Source organism: Ctenocephalides felis, unplaced genomic scaffold (genome assembly GCF_003426905.1).
Source record: "Ctenocephalides felis isolate EL2017-DRISC unplaced genomic scaffold, ASM342690v1 CF-g0.4_SCAFFOLD_01604, whole genome shotgun sequence".
NCBI classification, from domain to species: domain Eukaryota; kingdom Metazoa; phylum Arthropoda; class Insecta; order Siphonaptera; family Pulicidae; genus Ctenocephalides; species Ctenocephalides felis.
Genome location: NW_020537758.1, coordinates 16222561 through 16245952, shown reverse-complemented (window position 1 = coordinate 16245952; position 23392 = coordinate 16222561). Strand labels below are relative to the sequence as shown.

Sequence of the window (23392 nt, the reverse complement as noted above, 5' to 3'; positions counted from 1 at the left end):
TTGGATGTTGAACGTTAGTCGGGAACATATATGGTAAATGAATCACTTAATTCTTTTATACTTTGAACGTTCAAAATAAAATCTTTTAAATTTAAGTTCAATGTATTTTTGTAATCACTTGTTGAGAATATATGCATTGATAATAATTTAAATTTTGTAATAAAATCTAAATATAAATTCATCTATATTATTATATGAAATATCAATATAGATTATAAATATATAAAGTTTGGTTTGATTTTTATTAGGGCAGATCAGGCAAAGGTTTGTGAATGCAAAAGTCCACCATCGTTATTTCAAAAACAAGTGAAGTATAGAATTTTTAGCAATCCTATTTTAAAGTAGAGGGTAAAAGACGTGTAACCAGCTATCGACTTAAATCGCTATCACTACATAAAGTTATTGTCAAGTTTTCAACAGTATTTTATTAACTTCCTGTAGGGTAGTTAGGGTAATAGACCGAAAATCTAAAATGAAAACTTTTGCATATGTTCACGTTTTGAAGGTTTCTGAACATTTTGGCATACCTCACAAAAAATGGATGTGCGTGTGTGTATGCCTTGTGTATTCGCACGGATCAACCGATTTGAATGGATCAAAAAACAATCGATTCCTATTGATAGGGAGATATGCTGATTAGTTTTTGGTAAAGGCTCGTCCAGTCATTACGGAGCAAAGAGCGCAGAACGGTGTATCCGATTTGAATGATCTAAAAAACATTCGATTTGTAATGATTGGAAGAAGAGGTGATTGTTTTTTTTGGTAAATGCATATCCAGCCATTCCGAAGATACAGAGCTAAAAGTGCAAGAAATGGCAGTTTTTGAGAGAATTAAGCGTCCGATTTGAATGTTTCTAGAACTTTCTGCTTATTTTATCAAAATAATTGCTTTTGGAAAAAAAATTTTTGTTTCAAATCTTTTTTATCAATTTTTCTTTTTAAAAAGATTTTTTTTGATATCGAAAATAATTCAGATTTTAATTTTAATTCTGACTATAGTACTAATATACTAATTTCAACTTTGCAATTCAGTTTAAATAATACTTATAAATATTAGACAATGCTACAATATTTATAATAATCTATTTGAATTTCAATATTCCTCGAACATTTCGTTACGGTACGGGAAGTTCCAGCAATTTGCCTTAAGGCACGATGCCATACACCACTAGTTTACACCACTAGATACCTAAATATATTTTTAAGTATACCCTATTCAATTTGTTCATAAGGTGTGTTTTTATAACTTATATTCAACTGTTTTTTAAATAACATCTAGAATGGCTAACATTTATTTGGGGTAAAAAGGGGTTTGAAAAGTGTAAATAAAAAGTTAAAATTAAAATAAAAATTATTTGATGAGAGATGAAGTTTGTATTAATTGTAATTGTTCATATTAGTAATAGTTGATAAAAATTTCTGTTTATGATATTTAAAATATATATTTAGACTATGATTCTTAATTCATTAATATTAAATTTAATTGTGATAAAATGTTATAAGATCACATTGAAACAATTATACAATGAAAATTTATGATATAAGATCGAAAACAGAATCAGTTGGAGATAAAATTGCTCTGCAGAAAATAAAAGATGTATTGTATCGTCTTGCCTTGATATATTCATTTCAAAAACTATATAATCAACAAAGGGGGATTTCAATCCATACATCACTCTCGCCAATATTGAATATATTCCAACTATATCACAACACGAAGATTTATTTTGGGTCAACGTCCAATTCTAGGCTCCTGCATGTTAGTTTTGCCCACCTATGCCGCCAATAAACGTTATAGTTTATGGGTTTGTTCTATGTCCTTTACACGGCGAACGCTTCTATTTCGTGTCCCCAAAGGTTTCGTGTGTGACCTATGTCTGTAGTGCGAAACAGGGCGACGCAGGAGCCGTAACATGTTGGGTTGGGCTCTATTCACTTTGACATCTATGACATGTCATCCGACTTAACAAGTGATACGACTCGGTCAACGTGGCGTGAAGAAGGAGACACATCGATGTGGTCTTAATAATAATATATATTTGTTTTTTCTTGTTACCATTAACTTAAAGTTCACGAAGCGACTCAGTCAACTGCAATATTTGACTAACACCAAAGAAAAATTGCTAAATTATTGTATGGTAGTAAGCTAATGATTTTAAAAATTTGCTCATATACAACTTATATATATATATATATATATATATATATATATAAAGGTGGTTCTTAATATGGACATTTTCGAATTTCCTTGCTCTCAGGTGCTCAAATGCATTCATATTGATAAAAAAAAAATTCTAAAAGTTTTAGCTCTTAATATCAATTTAAGATAGAGCGCGAAGTTTTAGCTCTTAATATTGTCTTAATATTGTATTGTCTTTTAGATAGAGCGAAATTCAATCAAAGTTTCGTATGGAATTGCATGGAAAAAATTTCAAAAATTTTAAATGTTTTTTAGATATAACTTTAGCGAACAAATGAATGAGTTTTATTGAAAATTCGACGCTCTACATAACAAATTATAAAAAACCTGTTTTGTAAAGCGTCGAATTTTTAATAAAACATGACTTGAATTGTCACTTTTGATTTTTTATCGCTAAGTTATATCTAAAAAAATAAGCGAGTCTAGACAATATTAGTATATAGTATCCATATTCATGATTATTAACAAAAAAATGTATTATATACAATATTATTGCCGAAAACTAGGTGAGATGTGCCAAAAATTAAAACAATATATGTTTGGCAGATGAAATTATATAACTTAGTTTAATAAATAACACAATACGTCTAAAATTGCATACACATTATTTCTTTAAACTTATGCATGTTGTATTTTGTTTTACTTTACTAAATTATTCAAATACAAAAGAATATTTCTACTTATTAAAAAAATGTTTTATGTGTCAGAAATTTATTTGTTTGGCATTGGATATGTAATATTTAGCAAGTTCATGATCTTAGATTGAACAGTTCCATATGAACTAGATTTTACAAAATAATTTACCTAAAGTATTAACTGAAGTAATTGCATCTTGAAGTAAATTTGCAACTTTAAGTATTATATTTTATTGGTTGAAAATAACAAAGATGATATTGTTCTTTTACCATAGATACTATATTTAATTTTTCTGAATTTTTTATACTGATAAAAAAAACTTCAGTTTTCAATACGTATATAGCTTATGCTAAGACCATAAATGGAATGTCATTGAATAGAATATTAAAAAGTTTAGGACAGGATATTAAAAAATTTGGAACTTAAATTGTAGACCTGGGTACAGGACTACGGACAACGTGTCTGTTGGGTTATCTAGTATATATATAATTCTAATTATTATTTTTACAAAGAAACTGCAAGAGAATTTTAACTTGTTTGATCTCAAAGAAATCTTTAGCTCAAATGTAATCCTCCTTTCTATACTTAAGGGTAAAACTTCGCTTCTCATTACGAGCCCTGTCTCGATTCTTACAGATTATCTGAGCTCCGCCTTTAGCGCACATCAGACCTAAGACATTCGAATACACGGTCTGAAGATTCGGCTAAGTCGTTTTCGTAAATAAAGAATCATTTTTGCACTTCCTTGTCTTCGTATAGGCAAGATAATGGAAGGAAGTAAAGCAAATGCCACCCAACGAGGTCAGAAGAAAAGTGATTTGGAAATCTTAAGACTTCCTTCTTACTTACACCAGCTTTGTTTCACCCCGACGGGGAAAACAATTTTATTGATATTTACGAGCGACAGTAAGGTATAAATCTGAAAGTAGAAATCTGAACGTTTAGGCCTACGAGAAAAATACCTCAAAGTATAATATAACTAATTTTGAAATATAACAAAATTTTCTATCAATCTTGCATGCAACGCAGCCACAATAACTTTAGCTTTGCATTAGGGTGGTCCTTAATATAGACATATTCGAATTTCCTTGCTCCCAAGGGCTCAAATGATCCAACTTGATAAGAAACATTTCTCTGAAAGTTTTAGCTCTTAATATTCACTTTTAGAAATAGCATGGAAAACCTTTTTAAAAATTAAAAAAAAAATTTAGGTATGGCTTAGCGACAAATGAATTAAAAGTGAAAATTCGTGTCATTTTTTATTGACTATTCGACGCTCCGCAAAATTTTTAAAAATTTTCTCATGCTATTTCCATACAAAAATTTGATTGAATTGCGCTCTATCTAAAAGACAATATTAGAGCTAAAACTTTCAGAGAATTGTTTTTTAACCATTTGGAACCATTTGAGCCCTTGGGAACAAGGAAATACGAAAATGTCCATATCAAGGACCACCCTATTGTGCATAGTATTTCAAATTACTCGAAAGGGTAGGTGCGAAATTTATTCATTTCTTACCACTTTATGGTATCCCTCACTTTCACTGCACATTTGCAAATTTTTTCGAATCGTAGAAACTGCATCGTAAAATAAATGATCGGACGTTTTGTATGATAGGGGAAGGAAATCTTGGTACAATAGAAGGTCTGGGGTTTACTGGTGATACTAAAATATGGATAGGGAAACAAGTGAATTTATGAATGATATTTATTGCCTAAATGCATTTGTGTGATTAAATATCGATACAAAAATTTATTGCGGACCGTACATTTAATCGTAGTTTTTGGATGCAAATCAAATTTTATTTGAAGTTGATATATAAATTATATTTATTCGTTTTTATGTTGCAACACGAGTATAATGGAATTTTTATTTTCTGATTTTTTGAAGTTTAAATTTTGCTTACATCAACAAAAGTAAATATCATGAAGAATAGAGAAGTAAGTAAAAAAGCTTTATTTGCGGACCAGGCGGCTCCACCGTATGGAAAATTGTAATATCTAAAATATATAAATATATATATATATATATATATATATTATCATGATAAAACTCTTTGCATAAAATAAATTTAATTATTATTAATAACTTTTTTATCAGTCTAAAATCAATAATAAATAATGACTATAAAAAATTTAGGTAAATAATTCAAAATACTCAAAATCATTGTGATTCACGTTTTACTTTTGTAGGATTTCAAACTACAAACAATAAATTTAGTATTTAAAAAAAATCATAAATCAATTTAATTTTAAATTTTACTCTATTTATACAATTTATTATATCTTAAAAAGACAAAATGCATCGATGGATTTTCATATAATTAAACTTAACCTTATGTCATTTATTTGCGAGAGCAGTATTGATATTTTTAAAAGCGTTCAGAATAAATCCCGCCTTTGGGGTTTGCACGCCCTAAGAAGGGCTCATGAATATCTGAAGTTGAGTTCGTGTTTGTTATAATCAGACCATTTAGTACTCTACATAGCTGTCGCTTTGGCCGTACTAATGTTCGGTATGTGTCCTGGGGGTGCACTTTACGATACAGGGTGGGATTTTATATTCTAATTAAATACAATGAACCTGCTGAATATTTACTAAGACAAAATTAGACACTTAACGTAAATGTGTGAAGGGATGACAATATTGAATTAATGGAGGTTGATATAAGTTTTACTGCAATAATAAAAATTAAAGTTTCATTATTAAATCAAATTTTTGCCATCAAATCAATTTAAATTATAATATAATATAATTTAATATTTAAAAGATATATGCATTATGATAAAATAAATTGCTTGGATTTACAATTTATTAAATGCAACTTTTTTTTGCTAAGATCCAAAATTCCAAATTTAATATTATCTAAGATGTATAATGTAAAGATGCCTTTTCAATAGAAATCCTATTTTTAGTATGCTTTCCTTAATAAGTTCCTTCATTAATCAATAAAACATGTCTCAAAATTTGTAAAATACATATTTTATTGTATCAAGAAAATATTTCTTAAATATAATGCTTTGATAGACATTAAAAAAAAATGATGTTAATATCCTTATAAATTTAATTATTTTGTAAATTGCATTTTCTGGTAAATAATTTATTATGATTTAAGATTTAATGGCAATTACGTGCATCATTGGTATATTTTCTCTGTAATGCAAATATAACAATTATAAATAATAGAAAGATAAATATTATAAATTTTTTGAACGAGATGTTATAATTTTCCCCAGAAAATACGATTTGATAATTTTATTCGACGTTTCAAGTCATTCTGAATGGATTGGCACCAAAATTAGAAACGAAGATTTAATGACAATTACGTGCATTATTGGAATTCTCCGTAATGCAAATATAACAATTATAAATAATAAAAAGATTGATTTTATTAACTTTCCGAAGATGTTTATAATTTCCCCAGAAAATACGATTTTTAATTGCATGTTTTCTCAGCAATTCAGGTCATTCTGAATCGATTGGCACCAAAATTAGGAAAACTATGTGTGTGTAATAATTTAATATAACTACAAATTTTTACAAGACGATACAGTTAATTAAAAATCGAAGATTTAATGACAATCACGTGCATCATTGGAATATTTTCTCTGTAATGCAAATACAACAATTAAAAATAATAAAAATATTGATTTTATTAGCTTCCCAAATAAAATGTTTATATTTTTCCTAGAAAATACGCTTTGCTAATTCTGTTTTCTCTGCATTTTCTGTCATTCTGAATCGATTGGCACCAAAATTAGAGAAACTATATTTATGTGTGAATTTTCAAAAATTGACTTTTAGGCTCATAAGCTTGCCAAAATTTTCCTAAAAGCGGCTACACAATTTCAAGAATTTAAAAGTCATTCCATAAATCTCAATAAGGACACACGTTGATTAGTTTTGCGTGACTATTTCAAGTGTTGGAATTTTTTTTGGCGATTTTGATGAAACACTGTACATTAATAGAGTGTATGCCTTAATAAATTTTGAAAATATTTCAGACCTATGAAAAATGCTTTCATCAGAAATATTCAAGAAAATTTTAAATAAAGTCTTGAGTCAAAGTTTTACAATTCGAAAGGCAAAATCTTGGAATTTGATAGCTCTCAAATGATATTTGTAGAATCGAGTATTTACACATTTTTTTTAACTCGGTTTAAGGCAAAATGCCACTTACATCTAGTCCTATGATATTAATAAAATGAATTCACGTTCCTGGGTAGCTCTATTAACTGAATTCAACAGCATTTTCGCAGTTTCAATTACAATTGTATATTTTAATGGAATATACAAACCATACGACCAAAACCATTACTTAAGGTCATTATAATGACAATTATTATTCCTTTATTAAATAAATATGCGTTTCATGATAAATATCGATCGATTCACTAATACAATAATATTCGACAATCCATTTCGATTATAGACATAGAGCACTATGTCTGCTCTGTTTTCGGTACGCGGAATGTATCGCTCTGCGGGGTGCTAAGTCGCCGGCCATCTGTCTGTCCCCGCAACCGACGACCGTGCATCGAAAATATCACTTCATCCCCCGCGCGTTAAACGTTACTGCCTCTGCCTATGAATATTATACCGTATATGACTATATGGCAAAGGACGATCAGATCTATAGGGTGAAGGCTGTAAAATATTATGTTAAAACAGTTTTATAAGTCAGGTTTCGGGTAATTGAATGAATAGAAATTCAATTGAGTGAAATGGAAAATAATCTTTGAAAATATTACTGATACAGTAATAACAATTACATCTACATGTTGTATTTGAATTCATTTTCTCTTAGTTTTGTTGGTTCTTATTCTATTTTTTCGAGCTATACTTTTTTCGTATATGCTAGGGCAGGCCTTTAAGGTATGAAAGGTATGGATAAAAAAAAACCACCGTCATTATTTTAAAAACAAGTAAGGTCTACTATTTTTAGCAATACTATTTTAAAGTAGAAGGCAACAGATGTGTAAACGGCCATCACTTTCCATCAGCCATTTCTATAGCCAGTGACAAACGGCCACATTGTCAAAATATTTTTTCATTGTTAGTTTTTTTGTTATGAGCACTGTTATTTAGTTTACAGTACCGAAATATAATTTTTAAGTATACCTTATTAATTATTTTGCAAGGTGTATTGATACCTGTATGGTATATTGAACATTTTTTTATATAACCTCTATGAAAGCTTACAAGTGGTTGAAGTAAAAAACACTAACCAAGCCTTTACACAAAAACTAAAGGTATAAACAATAAGAAAATAATAAATAAAAAAGTAAATTAATTTTAAAAAAGGCAATTTTTGTGAGTAAGTATTCATTATTTAATTTTTTTATAAGGTGTATTGTTATTTTTACGTTAGATTCAACAGTTTTTCATATAACATTTATGAAATCTTACACGTGGTTGGGGTAAAAAGGACTATAACTATATCTTTACACTGGCAAACGAGTAGACAATACAAAATAGTAAATAAAAAAGTAAACTAATTTTAAAGATAGCAATTTTTGTGGGGAATGAATATTTGTGACTTATTGTTAGTATCATCCCAATATTATATATAGTATTGTAAGAAAATATGTCCATGAAATTTTGGTTTCGCACTAGTTAGATGTTGTAGCTTTTGTTTTGTAAAATCCTTCTGAAATTGAAAATTAGACATTAAATTTCCTTGCCCGTGTGAGGTAAAAAAAGACAGATAATAAATATTAAAAAATATTTAAAAAAACATACTCATTTTATGCTATATATGGTTAACTATATGTTACATAGTGTTACTGTAATTCTAATTGGATCGGACCATGATTGAACATATAAACAAAAAAATTAATTATTGTATTATATTCAGAACCATCTCCTGAGTATCATAAAGCTAATGTTGTTTTATTCAGAATTCTATTTATCCGATTCTCCATATGTCCTTTCCGACAGAAGGCATTCATGTCCCTATCCGGCCAATATTACAAACACGCGCTGCCCTTTACATGTGCACTCATGCTTTAGATTCAAGTATTTATCCATTAGACTTATTTATCAATGATGATTTGGGTGCTGAATAAACAGACACACAAACAAGTAGACACTTCAGATTTCCGATCTGGAAATTTCGTTGTCGATTGTTAGAGACTTGACACATGTTCGAGGGGATCGATGATAAGATATTTGATGTAAGAAATAGAAACAGTACTGCTAAATTTTGTTTACAAATGACACATTTTTTATCAAATAGAACTGTTTAGTCTCAAAGCAATTTTACCAGTATAAGTACGTGGTTCAAATTATTTAAATCCATTCCACGCGGCTTCACTCATGCTTGTAAGGCGTAATATTAATCCTCGGTTTCAGCATATTTTATTTGGCAATTCTGCCTTGATTGTTTAGTTTATTTTCGCGCTTGCAAGGATTTCGCTGAAATTATAATTTTGATTTTATGCATTTCTGTATTTCGTATTTGTTAATGCCATGCGATGACTGCAATTTTGTATTTGCTCTTCCACATGGTGTAAGAACATACCGCACTGTACATATGCCGACGTCTCAATTTAAAATTCTGAAATGGGGTGAATAATTTATAATTTTCACTCTACACTATGCATACGAAAAGGAAGAAGAAATAAAATGCCAAAAATCATTTTTGGACCAATTTTGAATAAGCAAAAATTGGAGGGATGATTTGTTATACTTAGCTAAATAAAACTGCTTTTCTCTCAAAATATTTATATTGTAAATCAAATTTTGATTATTAAATATTTATGTGAAGCAATAGAATAAGTTTAATTAAAAAACGAGAAAAACTAGTTCTGTATTTCTAAAAAAAATAATAGAGCTGAACGCTATTTTATATTAAGGGGCACAACTAGTGTAACCGCCTAAAAAAAGGTGATTTTTGGGAATTTATATTAAACAAACTACTTTATCAATCATTTCAAAATTTTAGGAATATATTTATACATGTTCTAAGAATACATAGTAAAATTTTTGAAGAAAAAAATTAAATAGTTTTTAAGTTATCGTCGATCTCCAACGGCGCGCCATAAAAGGCCCTTCACTGCTGCAGTGATTCCGGCCTTCTACGTGGATGAAATTAAAAAAAAAAATCTCGTTAAACTAGATAATATTGTCTGTAAAATGAACTACTATAAAGAAAAAAAATCAAAAATTGACAAAATGACAGCGTTTTTTTATAATAAAAAAAGTCGAATTTTACCCAAAATTTTGGTAAAATTGATTTTTTATCCGATCAAAAAATCGATAGTTCATTTTACGGAGAACTATATATAGAACATGTGAAAAAAATTTGATAGTGATCGAATTATTTGTTTTTGAGTAATCTCTACAGCAAATTCGGAAAATGCTGTTTCGAGAAAAACGCGTTTAAAGATGAAATCATCGTTATACTATATACTATATATATACTCTTTAAGTGGCTGTGACTCAAAAACTATTTAAGATATCGATTTAAAATTTAGATATATTATTTTTAAAGGTTTAACCTATCGAAATTTGGAAAAATGTAGTCAGAATAAAAAATATTGTACACTAAAAATTATTTAGTTTCAAAACCAAAAAATCTGAATAAAGTCAGTATTTGATTATTGTCAAATAGAGACAGTAATTCAAAGGCTAAGTTGATAGTACTCAAAACAAGAAAATATTTCGCTAAAATATGTATAGAAATAGGCAAATTTAAAGCTATGACGTATAACAACTTATATTTTTCCAATTCTTTCCAAAACTTGTGTTAATCTACTACCATAAATATAAAATCTGTCTCAAATTCACGATGTGGGAACACTTGACTCAACGACATTCGAGCAAGTCATTATACCCGACCCCGATATACTGGTACGAGCTGTGTATCTGGCTTGTATTTTGTATTATTCAAGCGTCTATCCCAAGGGATGGCCGCAATCCGAGTGGGAGAGAAAACTCAAAGGTAAACAAAGTCTAGAAATTAAATTAAACAATAAAAAATATTGCGTTACCCTCACGCCGAACTCGAGCAAACAATGGTCATAAATATTAATACAGAAAAGGACTTGATGGACGGCAATGCAACGGTACGAGGACTGAATCTGAAATTTTGGGTGGACGACGATAATAAAAGAAGAGATTCAGAAAACTACGAGTAAGACCTATCTGGAATAAATCCTGAATTTGGAAATGTTTCTAGATAATTCATGAATACCTTCGGTTATTAATATTAATGTTAGAACCAGTTTGCTTATTGTTATAATACCAGAACTAACACAAAATATTTTACCATTGGGCGAGTAGTACTTTGAGTTTTATGCCAATGAGCGTATGAACATATATAATTAATTACAATATTAAACTAATCATATATTCCCAATTTGCCAGTGGCATTCAAAACATTTCTTTCTTTGTCATTAAATTATTCACGGTTAATCTGCTCTAAAGTCCACATAAATTTTAATCACTTGCTTATTACACCTGAATAAACATCTGAATCTTCACTTTAATAAGGTTCTGCTAAGTCATAGTGAATGTTTTCTATTCCATAGGGACTAGAATTCGCCGACGTCGTTCCTTGCCAAGTAAGTGCAAATACACTGAGAACACAGAATTCAAATCAAGCGCGCTTTATTATAAAAACAAACGCGGTCGTGCACACTTTTGTAAATATGCGAAACCAGAAAACCAGATATCAAACATTGGATTGTTCTCCCCCTTCGACAAATAGTTCTATATTACACCCTTATTCGTACTATGAAATATGCCGTCGAGAAATAAGATCCAGGGGCGTAGGTAGAAAGAGTAAAAATACAGTGAACAACCAATACTAAAATCGTGTAATAAATATAATGTTTATTTATAATTTGTATTTAGCTACCCTATTACTGCAGGGCGCAAAAGTCTCAGTAATGATTATCTAAACTAAGTCAACTACATCACAACGAATAACTTCTATAAAGGTTATGTAAGAACACGGTTGAATCAAATACAAAAATAAAAATGTATCTTATAAAAGAATTAAATAAATATACTGAAAAATTTTAGTTAGGTATCATAATCTAACAGAGGTCAAATCTGTGAAAACTACCAACAAAAAAGACTTTTGTCATAATAATTAAGGTGATTGTGTAAAACATTTTTTGCCTTCTACTTTAAAATAGTACTATTAAAAATTTACACATTCCTTGTTTTAGAGATAATAGTGGTCTTATTATATCTTATTAATACCAAGTTTTCATCAATTTTTATTTTAAATCAGAACTCCAGTTTTATTTTCCCGGCGCTCTTGGTCTCTCGAACGATATTCCGTACTTCGACCCCTGTTTGTTCTGGGCTTTGGTCTTACGAGCAGCTTTATTTATTAATTAGGGGTTGTTGAAAGGAGTGGTTATGAATTTTGACACGGTTGGTTAGTCAAATCTCTCACTGATGATATGATTATGCGAATACTGCTATTCAGTTTACTTTAGTAATAAAATCATTTTAGCAGGTATCATCACAGGTACATGAGCAAACATGATTATAACATCTGTTGAGTTTTCATAGTAAATTGGAATTGATATAGAGGAAAATGAATTATTTAAATTTGAATCGACTGTTTAAGAAAACACTATTTTAATATATAATTTATATATTATAAGTATAATTTATCTTATAAAGTAGTATTTAAGTGTAGTAGTGACAATTTCGTCATTAAGCTGAAACTTTTTCAAAAACGATCTCAGCGAGATATATGACTCATTTTTTTTTTTGAATACAAATTCTTTACTCATGGAGAAGTGGCACAATTTTATAGCTTGGCGGCTATTTTAGCAGCGCAACTTACTCTGTGATTGACGAATATAATCGTCATGAACTCGAGGTCGTATATCACCTTGTAGCGACGTCTTAAGAATTAAGATAATGGTTTCGCATTTTTAACTTCCCGTAGGACAAGTTATAGTAATCGCAAAAAAATCGAAGATGAAAATTTTTATATATCTTTACGTTTCAGAGGTTTCTGAACATTTTGGCATACCTTAGAAAAAATTGATGTATGTGTGTGTGTGTATGTGTGTGTGTGCGTGTGTGTGTGCGTGTGTGTGTGTGCGGATACAAATTTTTGTCGACGATTTCGGGAACACGGATGAAGCGATTTTAATAATTCAAAAAACATTCGATTCGTATTGATAAGAAAACGTGCTGATTAGTTTTTGGCAAAGGCAGGTCTAGCCGTTCCGAAGATACGGGGCAAAAAGTGCCAAAAACGGTAACTCAGTTTTTAAGAGAACGGATCGTCCGATTTTAATAATTCAAAAAACATTTTACTTGTATGGACAAGATAAAGAACAAATTTTCATAAAAGTAGGTCTAGCGGCTTCGAAGATCTAATGAAAAAATAAAAAAAAAATACCATTTGGCGGTTAAAAATGATCATTAGACATATGCACATCAAATTATCAGATATTTTATAGAGATTTTGAAAATAAGTATAAATTTTGTTTATATTCCTATGGGTTCCATACCAATGTTTACGCGTTAGACGGTGACGCATTGCTTACGCGCTTCATTGTTTCGTCTTTATGCAGTTAAAACAGTACGATTGCTTTGAGTTCAGAATGTCCAAAATATTTCCAAATAAATCTTTTAAGATAGAATGATTTAATATGGTTCGAATTTCTATTAAAAGTTTCAAATCATTGATCAACTTTTATTGATTATTATTGATTATTTTTAATTACCCGAATTTTAAATTGCGGTACAGGAAGTTCCAGCCCTTAAGACAGAATTTCATTCACAGCTAGTTTTCTTCTACTTTGAAATAGTATCGTTAAAAAATTCTACACTTTACTTGTTTCTGAGATTATGTTGGACCGTTGGATCTTTTTACTCGCTGACTTTGTAGCCTGTTGAAGGCATGAAATTTTGTCATACCCACAACTTTTAAACTGTGACTTGCAACACAAATAAATAAAAAGCGTTCTTGTCTTTTATTACCGAATTGTTCAAATTACCTTGATACATTGTTATGAATCAATATACTCGTATCATGATGATGCCACTAAGCCGAACACGCGATACTCATCTTTCCATAACACCTGGTCTTACGTATCGGAATCGGCAATGACTCCGAGCCTCTACCTCTATCGTCATCGATAGAGGGTGCACATGAGCTACCCTAAACTGACTCCTCGTATATAACATCAAACACCCTTTTTAACAGTACCTACCAGGTCGGTCGCGTGACGTCACGCGCTCGTTTTGCCCGAATTTAAATGCCAACGATCTCTATAGATCACACAAAAGCCAACTGTTGTTCCATATGATGACTATTTAAGTCATAGTGGAAGTAAAAGATTCCCAATGTATGAAGTACAGAAAATGATACTAGGTGTGCAGGCATTGCGGCTTTAAGGCGAATTGCTGGAACTTCCCGTACCGAAAACTAAATTGTTAAACAAAGTTTGACAAAATTAGATTTTAGAGAAAGGCTAAACCTGCCTCTGCCAAAAACTAATCAGCACGTCTCCTTATCAGTAGAAGTCGAATGTTTTTTGAATCATTCAAATCGGTTGATCCTTGTTTTCAAAATCGTCGACGAAAATTTTTATCCGAACACACACATACACGCAAACATACATCAATTTTTTCCAAGGTATGCTAAAATGTTCAGAAACCCCTGAAACGTAAATATATATAAAGATTTTCATTCTAGATTTTTTTGAGATTATCCTATAGAAAGTTAGTAAAATATTGTAAGGTATTGTTAGTAAGTATTGTAAGATATTGGAAGATGTAAAAACAATTTTTGTTTGTGACTTCATATTTATGATTTATTTTGAAACGGCTAGACAAATGTATTTATTTTATTTTTGTAAATTAATAAATTTAACACTAAATATATTAAATTTTTGGTATTTTACTTATATGATTGGATTTTTGTACATATAAACAAACCTAGCAAAAATGTTATCATAACTGCATCTTTGTGAAGCGCATTTATAACATATATTTTCATATGTAAAACGCCTGCTCGTATAGCAAGTAGATAGCGTTTTCACAGTTTTTAGTACCAAAAAATAAAGTTAAGATAGCGTTGTCATAACAACCCTATGTTATTGTCTATGTTAAGGCAGTATAGACCTCATATTTTGGTTATTGTCCTTAATATTGAACAACAATTTTCTTAGTTAGTATAAATGATATTATATGTATTACTGATATTTTATTATTTTTCCTAGGTTATTTAAATTATTATCTATTTAACCCTCAATCTATTCTTAAAATTGCACTAAAAGTTGTTGGTTTGATACAAGAAAATTGAAGTTTGTTATATTGAAGATGAATATGAGCAAAAATATCATCTAACATATATATTAAAACCCGCTGCGATAAATTAATTATATTTTTAAAATTTATTATATAAAAATCAGATCAGTAGGTAATATTTGCAACGACCAACAACAAAGACTAAGGTCTCTAAAATAATTGATTACATGTATTGAATTTTATTGTCTACTAATTTTAGTATTAATTTAGTATTAATTAATTAATTGTATATCATTTTACATATAAAATTTTCATTTATGTTTCATAGTATTTAAATTAAATTGTTGGAATGGAAACGTTCAAGAGTTCTTTAAAAATATCTTTATTTGTTCGCAGGTTATTATAAGTTGAATACTGCACCAATCAAGAAAATTTGCAGAGGGAAGAAATGGTAAGTTTACACTTTACATTATTTTATTTTGTATAGAACAAATATATTATTATTATCAGTGATATGAGAATTCCGAATTTACTTTACCAGAATTTTCTACTAGCTCAAATCAATGCAAAATTTACACATATTGCATAAACTAGAAAAACTATGCAAGGTTATGATATTATTATTGTAGCATATAGTAAAATATGTGAAAAATATCCTAAACCCACACAATGCTATTGCAAGTTCAAACTAATTTTACACCAAATTCCAACATGCAAGTGCATATAACAGTTTTTAGTAATTTTTTTAAATTTTATCTAGTTTTTAAATATGTAATTGAAATAAAATGTCCGGGAAGAAAATTTCAAGCTTTTAGAAAAAATGTGAAAAATGTCCAAAATCCAACAATTAAAGTAAAAATATTTATCATGTAAAAAATTAAAATTATATCCACTCACTTACTTACTGTATTATGATTGACAGATTATTAGGAGGATAGACATAAATTGTTAGAAAAGAAGATCAGACGAGTCCTTGTAAAAAAATGTATATTTTTTAAGGAATGTGGGTAACAGATTATTAAGAGGCTAAATAGGAATTGTTCAAAAAGATCAGACGATTCCTTGTAAAATAAAATGTATCTTTTAAGAGGATGACAAATTATTGGGTGATGTGGATGACAAATTATTAGGAGGCTAGATATAAATTGTTAAAAAAAAAAACAGACGAGTTCTTGCTAAGTAAAATGTTTATATTTTAAGGGTAGTGATGTGGGTGACAGATTATTAAAAGGCTAGATATGAATTGCTAAAATAAGATCTGACGGGTCTTTGTGAAATAAAATGTCGATTTTGACAATCTAAAAAATAATTGATAATAAATATATTTAACAAATTGTATCGCTAAAGTATTATAAGAATTTATATCACAATGAGTATGATATTAAGAGATTCGATTACAATTTGCGTCTAAGTATAGAGTAATGTTTAATTTCACTAAAAAGAATTTGTTTTTTTTTTTTATAAAAGTTGAAATATCAGTGGTATTAGAATAAAGTCGCGACCCTTGCACGATGCGCAGTATGATTATAGCGTACCTGTAGATATTATCGGCTCCGTGCCATCCGACCATCTAAATAGCGTAATAAGCCAGGGCATCTGGCACTGTTTGATGACTCAAGAGCAGGGAAAAACAACATTTTAAATACACAGCAATAAGACAAAATCCATTTCGAAAATAAATCCCAGAAACAAGTCTACAAACTAATCTCAACCCGCGAAATCCGTTCGCTTCGCAAATTGCTGCGTTTTCATCATAATATTTCATACACTATTCCTGCGCGGACTATATAAATTTCTTTATTTCTAATGAAAAACTGTAAACGCCCGTCACGTATCTCTGTCGAATACAACATTTTTAATTAACAAACGCATAAAATTATTCATTGAACACACACGTAGTAAGCAAATATCGCAAAAGCATGTAACATAAAAAATCGCAGTTTGCTTAATTAATTTTTTTATAACGCGTTTCGTACTTTCCGTACAATGATTGAAATGAAAGCGAGCACTGATGGATGACTTCATAGACAACCCGACCGGAGAAATAGAGTTTCAATTTAAATTTTATTATTTTAAATTGTATAAAATTCTACAGTATGATTCAGATGTCGAAAGTAATAAATTTGGTTTTATTTCCAAAACTGCTCATGCAAATCAATTAATATGAAATACAAAAATTGCGCCACCTGACAATAAAACAATAACTAGTTATGTCTTCTTTGAAAACTCGATATTTTTTGAAAGTTTTTAAAATCTTGGAAAGTTTTTGAAAACTGAAATTTTTCAAAAAAAAATTTGAAAATTTTGAGAATTTTGAGATTTCTTGAAAGATCTTCATGTCTCCAAAACCGCTAGACCTGCTTTTGCAAAAATTTTATCAATTCTTCTTTGCGTCATTGATTTGTAAAATTGCTTCATTGCAATAATAAGATATGGCAATTTATAGGATGAATAAATCTTATTTAAGACTTTTTTTAAACATATCAACCAACTAATTTATATAGGAATGTATCAAAATAATAAACATTGTGAAAATATAAAATACTGACTGACTGAAAAGAATATCATATTGCATCATTTATGCATTATTTTCTTCATAGATGTTTATATGAAAATCCTTAATAAATGAATTCAACGTGAATATAGTCAAATTTTATATTTCAAAATTAACTCTTTTTTACTAATTATAAATAAACAAGTAATATTATATGTTGTAGTTTTACAATCACTGCATTTCAATATCCATTTCCTCTCGAGATTGATTTTTGATGATTTTTATCCCAAAAAGTATAAGTATCCATACCCGTTACACAAACCAAATAAACATTTTACAGCCAATCTGTGCAAACATTACGACAGTGTAATCTAAGTTTTAATATCTTTTATAATAACCGGAGAAGTGATTGCGTTTTTAAATTAAGACGTGTATACACATTATAAAATAAAGTTAATCACTTCCACAGCCAGATATTCGTATAACGGACGACCGACGAAACGAACACCCTCAGAAATAATAAAAACACAACCGCAGCACTTTATTCGACTCCGAACTCGTAAAACTCCTATGAAGTGGTAAAAGTTCGGCATCAACTTTTGTTCATTAGAACTTTATGAACGTGCCCTCGCCTCTGTGTCGCGAGAAAAGAATTAAATACGAAATATTAAAGGAAAAATGGGAAGGAACGGTTCGGGAATACAGCTTTTTCGTAGCATGGATGGCAACGACATAAATAATAAATAGTGGGCCTGCTCGAAGGCAGGTCCATGGTATGGGAGCACCACAAATTAACGTTTACATTTATCTCCTTTTATCATTTCCACTATTATTTTGTTACTATTAATCACTTTTTATTAATTTATATGCATTTTCCTTTCCAAACTTCTGCTTCCATGCTTCTTGGTCTTGTGCTTCAGCTTTAAGTTCTCTATATTTTATTTTCTCGCGTAAGTCGTCAACCATCTGCTGTCTTTTTATTTCAAGTCTTTTGAATCCTGCTATTTTACCTTTGATGACGTCATGAAGAAGGCACTCATTTTGCAAAATTAGTTTGATCCAGCTTTCTTTCCTTTCCAGGATGGTACTCAGTAAAGCCCTTTTGGCGCCCAGTATTCTTCAGATTTCTTCATAGATAGACCTTGTCAGTCCACTTTATCTTATCCATTCATTTCCAGCACTACATTTCAGTGCTCTCCAGATTAGTTTTTGTTGGCTTTTTTAGAGTCTATGCCTCTGATCCGTGCAGAGCCTTGCTCCAGACATAACACTTCATTAGTCTTTTTTGGGGGCATCCATTAATCACGTGATCCACTTTTTAACGATAATTGGTTCTTTCCCTCCCCCTTAGTGATACGTCGTAATATTCAGAATTAAACCCCCCCTCCCCCATCAAACATCACGTGTATTTTTAGTTATGTAAAATTTTCCGAACAAATTTTTCAAATTTACGAAAAAACGTAACATTTTTATCTTTATTCAAAAATCTAATGTCTTTTCAACCATTCAAATCGGTTGATCCGTGCGTCCGAAAATGTGGACGAAAAATTGTATTCATAAATACACACTCATCCATTTTTTCTTAGGTATCCCAAAATGTTTAGAAACCTTCAAAACGGGAAGAAATGTAAAAATTTCTCTGGTTTTTGGACGATTACAATAACTTACCCTATGGAAAGTTAAAAAATCTCACGTTGTTGTAAATTATGTGCTTTCAAGTGCAACCTAGAGCTTTGGTAAAATAATCACCTTTTTTTGGTTATTGTCATAAAGTTTTATTAATTTTGCTTATTTAAACTTTGGAACTTTAACCAGCAGGACAGTAGTTATGACAAAATTTCAATGAAGAAGAAAAACGTTAAAGACAATGTTCTAAAACGCCTGTCGCCAGACAGAATTCCACTTACAGATAGTTATATTTTTTTATGAGAGGTTCTTTCACTTTTAAAAATGGAAATTGTTGGATTATCATTATCGCGGGGTTGTTTTTGCGTTATATTTGTGTCAGTTAGGAATAATTAGCTTGTAAGTTAGGTATAATTAGTTTATAAGTTAGTTTAGGTGGATTAGGGCTGCACAAATCGATACTTAGTAATATTTACACCATATCCATTTCCATCTGAAATGTTAGAAACGTAAATATGAATAGAAGTATCTATTTCTGTGGACTATTACGAATAGCCCCTTGCTTCCCTTCATTTTTCGAATTTTCGTGTCCGATGATTCAGGATGGCTTGGATCATCGATAAAACGAAGAATTAGCAATTCGAATTTTCTGGCAGAAACATGTACTTCAAAACCAAAACGATACAACGAATTTTTGTTTAGTATGAATTTCTATTATATACACTGAGTCAATACTAGTAATGTATTACTTTTTATAATTCGTTGATATTATTAATGAAGTGTCAATTTCGGGGGTGTCACGCATGGACACCTTGCTGAGCAATGTCGGATACTGTTTCGGCCGGATGTCGCTTTCTTCTGCCACGCGCCAACATTTTCCGGAAAGCTCGCTGCCACCAGGAAATAGGGGTTGAAATAATACTAAATATTTCCTGCATTAATTCGAAACCGTTTGCAATCCTATTATGTCGTTTATGTAATTGATGATTGTACAAAATTTGTTACCAATTATTGTAATACAAGGGAAAAATTACTATTGTTACCTGAATGTTCAACGCGATTACTATCAAACGATTTAAAATGATTTGAAACCTCGAGAAAACCTGAAATCAGCAGTTCATATTTTCTGTGGAAAACATAGACTTCTAATATTCTAGATGTTTTTAACAAAAAATCACATGGAGGGGTCTAGTAAGATATCACGTACCTAAGAAAAAATGGATTTGTGTTTGTGTGTATGTTTTTATGAATACAATTATTCGTCTACGTCTGCGGGCTCACGGATCAACCGATTTAAAGTGTTCAAGAAAACATTCGATTCCTATTGATAGGGAGATGTGCTGATTAGTTTTTGGCAAAAGCAGGTCTAGCCGTTTCGGAAATACAGAGCAAAGAGTGAGGAAATAGAAATCGAGTTTTTGAAAGAACGGAGCATCTGATTTGAATGATCCAAAAAACATTCAGTTTGTAATGACGAGAAGAAGCGGCGATTAGTTTTTGGCAAAGGCAGGTCTAACCGTTACGAAGATATCGAGCTAAATGTGCCAAAAATGGCAGTTTTTTGATAGAACTAAGCATCCGATTTGAATGATTCAAAATACTTTCTGTTCGTGTTGACAAAATAATTTTTTTAATTTCAATTTTTTTTAAATATCGAAGATAAATCGAATTTTATTTTTTTTCTTGCTAAAGTTGTAAAGCTCAATTATATACTTCAAATAAATAATTTTAATTTTGCACTTCAGTTTATATAATTCTTATAAATATTATACAATGTATTTAATTTCAAATTTGTTGGATTAAGTTTTGTTTATTTACTTTTCTATAAACCTATATAAGTTACAGTATTTATAACAATCTATTTGAAAACATTTAATATTCCTCGAATTTTTCATTACGTTACGGGAAGTTCCAGCAATTTGCCTTGAGACACGATGCCATACACTACTAGTTTTATAAATTTTTTCGGGACATTTAATGTAAATACTATAAATTTCGGCTAGATGTCAAGGTCTGGGACACCTTTTGCTCTTACTTTAACCATATCCTTGTGGTCGATAGGTACCTAAATTTACACGGAATAATGCAAAAATTATTAATGCAAATTGAATTAAGACTGATAAATATTTGCTACTCTATTACAAAAACATATTCTTCAATTCATTATGTGTTAAAGTATCATTTATCCCATGCGATCCAAATATCCCAGTATCCACTGCGCAATGTTCGATCAGCACATACGCTTCGGAATTATTGATCAGGTGCATTTGTACAAACAATAATATGAAATATGCATTCCGATGTTACCAAACAGACCGTGTCCGAAACCTCAGCGAACAAAAGCGCCCGCCGGGCCCTGTCTATGGAAAACTGAATGCATAAAAAATAGTTGGCAACTGTGGGAAGTAGGTTCGGCCTTTGTAATTTTCGATTCTTGTTCTGCGGTCGAATGTATCATCGATAAATATATGTGTATATTGTTTGTTTTCGGGTTATTGTTTGTCGTGGATAACAAAATCATGTTAGGAAAACAATGTTACAATGAGGGGACGGGCGCTGGCGATGGTGAGTTATGAGAAAAATGAATTTGAAGTGAATTTTTTGTCTAAGGTCATAACTGGAGCAAAGTACTAAAATGCAACATAATAGTTGCTAGTCAAATTATTTATACAAGATAAATCTAAATTTTGTTCACCAATATTTTAAAATACTAAAACTTACTTCATTGTTGGTATAGATAAAGTAAACTTTTCAGAAATATTCAAAAAATCAAAATCTTATATATTAAAAGTGATTATCAAAGCTGATATCATATAAAAATAGTTGTGAATGGCATCGTGCCTTAAGGCAAATTGCTGGAACTTCCCGTACCGTAACGAAATGTTCGGGGAATATTAAATGTTTTCATATAGATTATTATAAATACTGTAACATTGCCTAATATTTATAAAAGTTATATAAACTGAATTACAAATTTAAAATTAATTATTTAAAGTATATAAGTGAGCTTTAGAACTTTAGCCAAAGTTAAAATTGAAATTTGAGTTATTTTCGACATACAAAAAAAATTGTTGAATTTTTTTTCCCCAAAAAGCAATTATTTTGTTAAAACAAGCATAAAGTTTTTTTGAATCATTCAAATCGGATGCTTAGCGGTTTCAAAAAATTGCCATTTTTTGCACAATTAACTCTGTATCTCCGAAACGGCTGGACTTGCCTTTGCTAAAAGCTAATCAGCACATCTTCCTATCAATAGGAATCGAATGTTTTTTGAAACATTCAAATCGGTTCATCCAAGCGCCTGAAAAGGTGGACGAAAAATTGTATCCATACATACATATACACACACGCACACATACACACGCACATCCATTTTTTCTGAGGTATGCCAAAATTTTCAAAAACCTTCAAAACGTGAAGAAATGTAAAAAAATTCAATTTCGATTTTTGGACGAATACAATATCTTACCCTACGGAAAGTTAATAATATTACCGCAAATGAGTTAAATGGAGTTATAACAACTAAAATATTTTTTCTTTTATATACCGAATTAAATATTTTTGTTATTATGGTTCAATTTGTGGTAGTAGATAAACAATCTCTATCTATCTATATTTACCCCAACTAAAATTTTTATCCACATGTACAAAATCAAAATGTAATCTAAAGGTAGACCAGATCAACGTAATGCATATGTTAGGGCGAACTGAATTAAATCAAATAGGATAATTGCTTGAAGGAGCAGATGTTGAAGGCGGATTATTGATATAGAGCTTAACTCATGATTAGTATTTCCATTCTTTATGACGAATCATTGTAGTGTAATAATAATAAAAATCATAGAAGTATATATAAATCGGATGATTCTTATGACCGTCGAATTGGAATCAAGTCAGAATCTAGTTAGAGTCTTGTTAGAACAAACTTGTAAAGTGCAAAAATCGTTATATTTTATAAAAATACATTATCGTTATTCACTATGGATTATATAACCTTGTACCCTAGGTTCTTCAATATATTTTATATATTTTTCTATTATGTAATGCACAATATACTTATAGCATCGAAGTGATTTTCTCACACCCCTTTTAGCAAAATCGAAACCGCCCTTGCACGTGGTTTTTGTTCTGGCTGAAGTGTCACAATGCCCAAACGTGTCGATTTAGAAGGCGGTTTGTTTTTACCACCTACTTTATCAGGA

The 23392-nt window shown here is 30.1% G+C and overlaps 2 protein-coding genes across 2 annotated transcripts in view; one reads left to right on the top strand and one right to left on the bottom strand.

Moving 5' to 3' along the window:
- The window catches only part of LOC113372214 (alpha-methyldopa hypersensitive protein-like), a 118301-nt gene that overhangs the window by 50031 nt on the left and 44878 nt on the right, over positions 1–23392 (top strand). The window contains exon 3 of the mRNA XM_026612535.1: positions 15467–15521. Coding sequence (XP_026468320.1) covers positions 15519–15521 — 3 coding nt within the window. The 5' untranslated portion in view covers positions 15467–15518. The remainder of the gene's footprint in view (positions 1–15466; positions 15522–23392) is intronic.
- The window catches only part of LOC113372215 (LIM/homeobox protein Lhx3), a 79467-nt gene that overhangs the window by 48691 nt on the left and 7384 nt on the right, over positions 1–23392 (bottom strand). The gene's annotated exons all lie outside the window — the stretch shown is intronic.